This window comes from Anoplolepis gracilipes, chromosome 13 (genome assembly GCF_047496725.1).
Source record: "Anoplolepis gracilipes chromosome 13, ASM4749672v1, whole genome shotgun sequence".
Taxonomy (NCBI): Eukaryota; Metazoa; Arthropoda; class Insecta; order Hymenoptera; family Formicidae; genus Anoplolepis; species Anoplolepis gracilipes.
The window spans coordinates 5,832,443-5,841,721 of NC_132982.1; the positions used below are offsets into that span (position 1 = coordinate 5,832,443).

General features: G+C 26.6%; 2 protein-coding genes across 3 annotated transcripts; both read left to right on the forward strand.

Annotated features, from left to right (window-relative positions):
* Positions 1–1,714: 1,714 nt before the first annotated feature.
* LOC140672297 (uncharacterized) lies at positions 1,715–4,076 on the forward strand. Of its 2 annotated transcripts, none has more exons than XM_072904326.1 (6): positions 1,715–1,844; positions 2,192–3,006; positions 3,158–3,257; positions 3,408–3,512; positions 3,745–3,900; positions 3,993–4,076. In XM_072904326.1, the coding sequence occupies exons 2-6, from the start codon at positions 2,228–2,230 to the stop codon at positions 4,041–4,043; spliced, it is 1,191 nt and encodes a 396-aa protein (XP_072760427.1). In that variant the 5' UTR covers positions 1,715–1,844; positions 2,192–2,227; the 3' UTR covers positions 4,044–4,076. The 2 variants fall into 2 exon arrangements, with proteins under 2 accessions (XP_072760427.1, XP_072760428.1); XM_072904327.1 differs by lacking the exon at positions 1,715–1,844 and adding an exon at positions 1,876–1,940.
* A 1,379-nt stretch (positions 4,077–5,455) lies between these two features.
* On the forward strand, positions 5,456–8,320 carry LOC140672299 (uncharacterized). The gene is made up of 5 exons (XM_072904331.1): positions 5,456–6,375; positions 6,713–6,812; positions 7,390–7,497; positions 7,806–7,961; positions 8,059–8,320. Exons 1-5 carry the CDS (start codon positions 5,627–5,629, stop codon positions 8,107–8,109), a joined length of 1,164 nt encoding a protein of 387 aa, XP_072760432.1. The 5' UTR covers positions 5,456–5,626; the 3' UTR covers positions 8,110–8,320.
* The last annotated feature ends 959 nt before the right edge of the window (positions 8,321–9,279 follow it).

Genomic DNA, 9,279 nt, shown 5'->3' on the forward strand with positions numbered 1-9,279 from the left:
TTATAGATTTTACATGAAGTAAGTATATAGTTTAATATATATATTTTACTTTAACAAAAAATTTTAACTGATTGTGAGATAACAATACATTTTACAAACAATAAATTTTAACTGTTTATGACAAGGTAAAATATTGAATTTGTAGTAGAGTTTATTCTTGAATTTTATCTTACATTAAATAACAATTATATATAATTTCAATTATTATTAATTATTTTTAATATATAACAACCTAAAATTATTACTCTTTTATGATTTTAAAAATTTATTATTAGTAAAACGTTAAATATTGTAGTAATTGTAATTATATATAATAACTTGTGTTAAAAATAAGTTTGCAACATATATACAATTAAATGAAGATGTATACAATTATTAAATTAGATATATACAATTGTTTCATATATTATTAAAATACTGACAATGAGTAGCAGTTATTCCATCAATATAATGTTCATGAAGGATAATGTCAATTTGTATCTTTTGTAAAATGAACATTTATGTTTATGATGTAATGTTAATAATTCTCTCCACGTTTGAATAATACAATTTGTCTCTGTCTTCATTCATAGCAGTGAGGTTATAACTGTATTATTATTCTAATTTTTTGTTAGTATTTTAAATTATTTATTGTATATTTTTAAATATTATTCTAGATCTTAAATTAATCATATTCGATCACACTTATACTGTTAAGAACTAATTGAAAAGTGATGAATTCTGTGTAGATTTTATATACAATCAGTGTATGAGAAAGACTGTTATTCTACAAACAAAATATATGTAAAAAAGTTAAAATATTTAAAATCAATTTTACATTTATCTAAAATACATATATATTAATTGTTGCAGAGTAAAAACGATATGTTATAAAATACAATACATTAAAAGTAATTACTAACAATAAGTCACAAAATATAAGTAATAATACTAGTAATATACTATATGTATATAGTTTTCATTGTAATGAAAAAATTATAAGCAATAAATATTCTAACTATTAATGACGATCTAAAACAAATGTGTTCAAGAATATATTCTTATAATTCAAATCTTAAATAATAATTATATATTTTTAATTAATAACTGTTATTCTTTTAATGCAAAAATATATAAATGTGTGTCTTTAATAAATAAATGTATTTGAAAATTTATCATTAATAGAATATCAAATAGTAACGAACTAAATGTATAATAACTTACATTAGTAATCAGCTTGCGGCATATAAAGATTGAATATTTAAATATTTTATAGATTAACCTACTGAAACACTTTATAGTAATTTATTCCAGATCAATATAAAGTCTTTCTAGCGATGTAGCATGTATCAGATAGCAACAAGTTTTGAACGCTTTTCGGATTTTGCAGTTCTGACATGGAAGAGGGTCACAAGAGGAAGAGGATTGCACCATAAGATAATTGCTACTTTATATCACCTTGATAATAATTACAAGCAAGTTGACGGTCGCGTAAAAACCTGTTTTCTTCAATAATTATCACATTCATTAATTATCATGTCATTTGTTGTTTCACACAAAAGTCCTTATATTCATATGCATAGTGTAGAGTATTTCTGGCTTATCAGCTATTCGTAATTGTTAATGATTCATCCGCGATGCATTCGATGAATATAGAACATATGTTTGTAATTACAACGAGTACAGGTAATTACAACGATTTCTAATGCTGCAAATTGCTGTATATTAATACAACACAGAAGAATTCACGCACGTCAACTAATAAATTGTTGAAGATATATTAGTAACTTTTAAATACTGATATAAAATGCCTTACATATTCTTTTGATCAGAGAAGGGCATATCGCTAGAAACGTGAAACAAAAGTAAGTGCTTATATAGTGTCTAATATTTTCCTCAAGAATATAGTGCTAAAAGTGGCTCTTTCATAGAACATATATATTAAGAACAATTGAAACTAAGTAAATTTCAAATTTGTTTTATTTGTAAAATTTTGAAACAAACATTATTAACTGAATTTGATTGATTGCAAACTGGCTTTAATTATTATTAAAGTAATACAAGCATCTATACAATCAATATTAATAAAATTGTAAAAAAACAACCACAATTAGTATATGTATAAATCTTATTCAACACATAGTAAAATTTTACACCTACAAAAGAATAGAATCGGTCAATTAAGCAACAATACTATGTCTTTCTCTTCTAGAACAACATTTATTTACCGTAAAGATCGACTTTGAACATGGATTTTCAAAAAATGAATTCTTTCAATATCTGGCTAAATCTGCTATCAGGCAATTTATTACCGATGACTGCCAATTCATCGTTTCCGATAATCTGGAAGATCTACAGCGTCTTTGTATGGTTACTCGCATTGGTATACATGGGGTCGTTAATCTGCGGCTGCTTTTGCGTATCAGTAGAGAAAGCATTAAATGATGGCTTACTCAGTCTAATTGTCAGCGTAGAAGGAATCTTTATAGTTGCACGAATTCACGCGCAGAGAGGATTGGTACAAGAATTGATACGGAAATTTAACGACGTTCTGCGCGTTGAAGATAAAGACATGAAGAGAATTGTCATGACAAATCTAAAGCCCATGGAGATCCCATTCAGACTTTATCTGGCAGGTGGTTCGCTGTCTGTCTTTCTGTTTTGCTGCACGTCTCTTCCGTTAGCCATGGAGAAGAATACTTTCTTTTATGAAGATTACAAGATACCGGTCATCTTTTCCAAGGAGCCATTCTCTACTGATATTTTTTTGCTGGGCAGTATAATATTATTGATCAGCAACATGTACGTTTTTTTTAGAAAAGTCGGCGTGGACGTGTATATGACATATCTGGTAGCGTTGATAACAGCACAGTATCAATACGTCTCTTTAAGACTTGTATCGATATTTCGAGACGATGATCCGCAGTGTAATAATGGCAGTTTCCAAGAGAATCATTCTAACAATATAGATTTCTTCACAAAGAAGGAGATCAAAATTTTATGTCGGCATTATAACTCTGTCACATGGTAAGTGCATTTCTTAAACGTTATTAGTAAAATTACAAACTATCTTGAAGAATTTTCCAAAACACACATCTATTTTTCATCTGCAATATAATTTACTGTATTTTGATTTTTATGCAATATTATGTACACAAATTGTGTTTCTCTGTTTCAGCATAATATTAATGCTGAAGAAATTGTTATCTCTAAACTTCTCGTTGATATACATAAACAATGTTTTTCGATTTTGTTTTATTGGTATTATGCTGACTAAGGTGAGAGTAAAAATTTTTGACACTAGTTATTTTAGAAATGCTGTCTCAATTTTACAGATACAATGACATAATAAATATTATCGAATTATTCTCGCAATTATCATCAAATATATTATAGTATAGCAGCGATGTGTCTTCGTGAAACTTTAGATATCAACATCTGTCCTCGAAGGATTTATGGTCTTTATGTACGGATCTGGCGCGATATTGCAATTTTACATATTGTGTTCTTCCGTCCAGAAATTAGTAGAGGCGGTAAAATTTCTTGTAATACATGTATACTTATTATGAGTTTAGAAAATAATTTCTAAATTGCGGAAAATTTTACATTTTTCCATACAATGATCCGTACTTAATAAAAATTACAATAAAATCATTTTATAATTGCTCTCAAGTTGTACGAACATAAAATTATCTAAACATAATTGATTTTAACTCGAAATGTCTTATAATTATAAAGTATATTGTGCACTGTTATTTTGTGTAGAGTATGGAAGTAACGGACAAAGCATTTCATGAGAACTGGTATCGATTTGATATATCCATAAAACGTACATTCATATTAGTGATAATGGCTGGTAATTTGGAATTAAAACTTTCAACATTTGAAAAATTTAGTTTGTCTTTGCCTTCGTTCATGGCGGTAAGATATTTATTTTTGCTGTATAATATGAATATAATGTTTTATTACTAGTCTTTTGAGATAATTTTTGTATAATTTTCTAAAATTTTTAGGTTTTAAATCAATCATATTCTATCGCACTTCTATTATTAAGAATGAAATAAAGAAAAAAGAAAGCAATGCTATGCGTTCTGTAATATGATAACTAAAGATTATTTATATAATGTTATAAATAATATATAGATAAACTTTTATTTTCTTTTATTAAAATTTGCATTTTTTTTATCTCAGTAAAAAGTAATATAGTAACAAATAATAATTAATATAATATTTACAATTTTAAATTAATGATTAAATTATATAGATTGATAGATGAATTATATGATCCTAGTAAGAAGATATAAACGTCATCATACGCGCGCGAAGCATGAAAAATCATATTCTACATTAATGCAGTATAAAATCCGGAATATTTTAATAATTAATATCTTTATGTAATGTAATATTTTAAACTAGCTGAATAATAAAATTACGTCATCTTTATAACAATACTAATCTTTATTTTCTCATTTGTTATTATTGTAAATTTAAATATCATTTTAAATTAAATGCGTGGACTATTTTATATAGCATATGAGATTTTCAATATTCTTGCCTATTTTTTACAAAGATGTGTAAATTCATATATAGAAGTATTGCAATTATTCAAAATAAAAATACAATATTAGTAAAGAAAACTTTCTGTTAAATGTAAAGAAAAAATGACATCTATTTTGTATCTTAAAAATAATGATGAAGAAAGTAAAATGTAAACTGTAAAAGGTAAAAAGTAAAATGAGGAAAGTCTTAAGTTAAATATGATAGTTACAGTTCCATGGCAGCACAAATGTACAAATATATAATTTGCTGCTTTTAATTATACTAAGCATTCTTTACTGTTACTGTATTTTACTTATTGTTATAGTTAATATATTATATTTTATAAAATATTATATAAAATACATTAAAATGAGAATTTTCTTTAACTACCATTTGTAACGGAAAAAAATACAATCGAAAGAATCGATTTGTAACCTGCTTTGCAACACTTATAGCAGCAAATCGTAGACTAACTCATAATTTCGAGCCAGCAAAGTTCACATTTTTTTAGTACGAGATACATCCACGATATTTGCGAATTTTATTACTTTGTAATTATCAAAGGAGCACTATAAGATAATTGTCGCTTTATAAAATAAAATAGATTATTTCTATCTCTTTTTCTCTCTTTCTCTGCATAAGAATAAGGTTTATTTGCAGGGACAGTCACGATCTCTTTTATTTGTCTATAAGATATGTAAAGAATTTCTGAGTTTTTCTTACCCTAATATTATATCTTATTAATGTATACTCTCATTTATTAAAGGTAGCAGAATGTCTCTGCTTTTTATACAATGATCATGACAATAATAGAGGTAAGCTTCAGAATTAATAACTTAAGAAAAATAATAAGTATTTATAGATTGACGATCAATATCTAGAGTAACTTCCAAAGCGCGAAAAAGCGACGCACGCCAGTCTGGATAGAAAGGAGCTAGCGTGATGGTAGAATCGGGACATATGGTAGAAAGCGCACGATCTTTACATGGCATTCATATATTTTGTTTTAAATGTATTGTAATGATCAGCACCGCGAGTAAGTAATTTAGAAAACACGAACATTTAAAAGAAGTGAGTGTTTATCACGAGAAAACTTTGTCTCGAGAAGATGAATTTTCAAAGCATAAATCCTTTAAATATTCGCGTAAACATTATTTCGGGTAATTTGTTACCCCTGTCAAAAGATGAATTTCCGATAACGTGGAAGATGTACAGCGTCTTTGTATGGCTGATTGAAATAATGCATGCAATTGTATTAATTCCCGGGATTATTTTTGTGCCACTAGAAAAGGTCTTGAAAGACGGTACAGTTACTTGCGTAGTCACCATAGAGGTATTCTTTATGATCATGAGGATTCAAGCACGCAGAAAACTGATGAACCAATTGATCCAAAAATTAAATGATATTTTATGCGTTGCGGATGAGACCATGAAAAATATTGTGATAGCTACCTTAAAGCCCATAGAAGATCCACTCAAATTTTATTTACTAGGTGGTTGGTTGGCTGTTTTGGTATGGTGCTCCTTGCCATTTCTATTAATCTTCAAGAAGATTGCCTTCCTTTACGAGGATTACAGGACACCAGCTATCTTCTCCAAACAACCTTTCTCGATTGACATCTTCCTAGTAGGGAGTATATTCTTGCTGATGAGTAATATGTATATTTTTGTGAAGAAAGTCGGGGTGGATGTTTATATGATACATCTAGTGCTGCTAATAACGGCACAATATCGATATATCGCTACGAAGCTCGCGACAATATTTCGAGATGGAAATCCGCAAAATAATCCGCTTACGGATCAGTGGGTAAAAAGAGAAATGAGAGAATTATGTCGGCATCACAATTCTGTTATTCGGTAAATAATTGAGTCAGTTTCTAATCAATAAAATTGTACTAAACTGTGTTAAAGATAAAATTATTTAAGAAAGTGCATCAATATGTATGTTTATTTGATTAAAAAATTCTTATTGTAGCAAATACGTTAACTTAATAATATATTTATAATATTATTTTCGTAAACGTAAGCTACGATTTTATAAAATTGCAATCTTATAACTTGATGCACAATTTAAGCTATAAAAAAGTAAGAATTTTGAGAAATAATTGAATTTTAGGTTATTATTTCTGTGTTTTAAGTTAAAAATTATCATATTTTATACATACATGCCTTATACATATGAAAGTTTTTTTAGCTTATCTTCTATACTTAAAAAATTACTATCTCTGAACTTTAGTATGTTATATGTAACTAGCGTCTTACGATTTTGTTTCATCGGTATCATGTTGAGTACAGTGAGTAGCAACTGCTAACATTAATTGTCTATTAATATTAATAGTTTATATGTTTACATTTTGCGATTTGCGCAATAATTATTAAACTATTAATTAAAAACACTCAGCGAACGATATTATATATATATATATATATATATATATATATACAAAGTGTCTGGTAATAATCACCCCACCTCTCTAGGGCTGATAGAGCAAGTCAAACTGAACATAAAAGTCCTCTACCATTTTGCGATTTTCGCAATAATTATTAAAATATTAATTAAAAACGTTCAAAACGTTATGCTGAGTACTATATACGGCGCGCGCTTATACGCTGAGCGTTTTTAATTAATATTTTAATAATTATTGCGCAAATCGCAAAATGGTAGAGAACTTTTATGTTCAGTTTGACCTGCTCTATCAGCCCTAGAGATGTGAGGCAGTAATTACCGGACACCTTGTATATATAAATGTATTGTATAAATAGTTTTTAAATGATAAATCTATATTATTTTTAAAAAATATTATTATTAATATTTTTTTATTTTAAATTATGTTATAAGCGATATATGTTTTAACACATATGTATCATCAGGTATCATCGACAACTTTTTTGGAAGGTTCTTCGATCATTATGTTTGCATCAGGCTCTGTAGTTCAATTTTACATGTTATGCTTTTGTGTTCAACAATTAATGGATGCAGTAAGTTTTGTCGTATATAAATATATATATATAGTATTTATAGTTGTGTTTCTTTCTTAATTTAAATTTTTGCTATTAGCTACCATTCTGTTTTAATATTTAAAAAATTTATATTTTTTTTCTGGATTTGAATAATTAAAAAGATAATTGCTGAATAATCAATATACATATGTTTAATTTGATCATTGAGTTTTCAAAAATGTGAATACTGAACAAAACAACATAAAGTGATAGCTAATTGTATCACTTATAATTATAACTTATAATTAATTATTAATTTATATTTTGTTTTTTTATATTTAATTTAGAGCAGAAAAGTGACAGATAAAGCATTTCACGAAAAATGGTATCAATTTGAACCGTCCGTAAAACGTACATTTATGTTAATAATATTAGGTAATAATTTAGGATGTAAACTTTCCACGTGCGAGAAGTTTAATCTATCTTTACCCTCATTTATGACGGTAAGATAATGTCTTCTGTAACTTTGAATATATAAACGATTTTGTTCGAATTTTATATCATTTTTATAACCTTCAAATTTTTTTAATGGGTTTTTAGATTTTAAATCAATCATATTCGATTGCTCTTCTGCTTTTAAGGGTAAAGTGAACAATAACGAAAGACATATTTTGTAGACTTTTTAAATACAGTACTCTTTAAATCAAATTCTTACTTTTTATTCGAGACAATAATTAACAGATTTGTAATTAAATAGCAGTTTGAACACAGGTAACTATTAAAAAGCAAATATTATTGTAATTATAGTATAATTTGTAAACTGAACTAGCATGAAAAAGATAAATAAAACTAATGAGAGAGATATGTGTGGATGTATGTGTGTTGTATTGTGTTATGTTGTGATGACGCTTATTCATACATACATTTTTTTCTTTGTCTCTCTCTCTCTCTCTCTCTCTCTCTCTCTCTCTCTCTCTCTCTCTTTCTTTCTCTGTCTTTCTAGACTCCCCATATTTTTTACATCCAAATAATTTGAAAATCTATGTTCTTCTGAATAAGAAACAACTGATATAAACATGGATGGATGTAAAAATCCAAGGTAAATAAGTATGTTGTTAGTTTTATAAACAGTTATTAGTTTTAAGATATTATTTGTTTCAATTTGTATTAACTGTTTGGCCATTAAATAAACTTTTAGTTAAATAAACTTTAGTTAAATAAACTTTCTCTTTCTATATAAAAACAAAATTGTAGTTTAGAGAGAAATGTCGTTTAATTAACTGAAATAAGTAAGAAAAAAGATCAATTTTAAGAATCAAAATGATAATTTAGAAAGAAACGTCATTTAATTAATTGAGATAAGTAATAATTAGTGTCCCAAATATTTAACTAAAATAATGTGTTTTCTTGTCTGGTATAAATTAAATTTTTGAACATTTACATTTGTTTTTAAGCACAGTGGCATAAAGCGGTACACAAACATTGTAATTTATTTAGGATCCCGATAATGATCCTGATAATTGAAATTTTCTTTTGATTAATCATTAATCTTAATGTTACAGTCTCGTTCATAAACACATGTGATAATGAGTTTTAAGTAAAACACAATTTAATTTTTATAAAAATTACTTTATGTTACATAAAAATATATAAATCAATTTGCAATGTGTATTATACCATGTTTGTATAATTAAATGGTAAAAGAATAAATATTATTATTTTGATTTACTTAAACTAAAATACGTATAAGATATAAGATATAAGACAATAAATTTGATTTTATAAAAAAGATCTTATTCGTAGACTTACATCAGTTCAGTT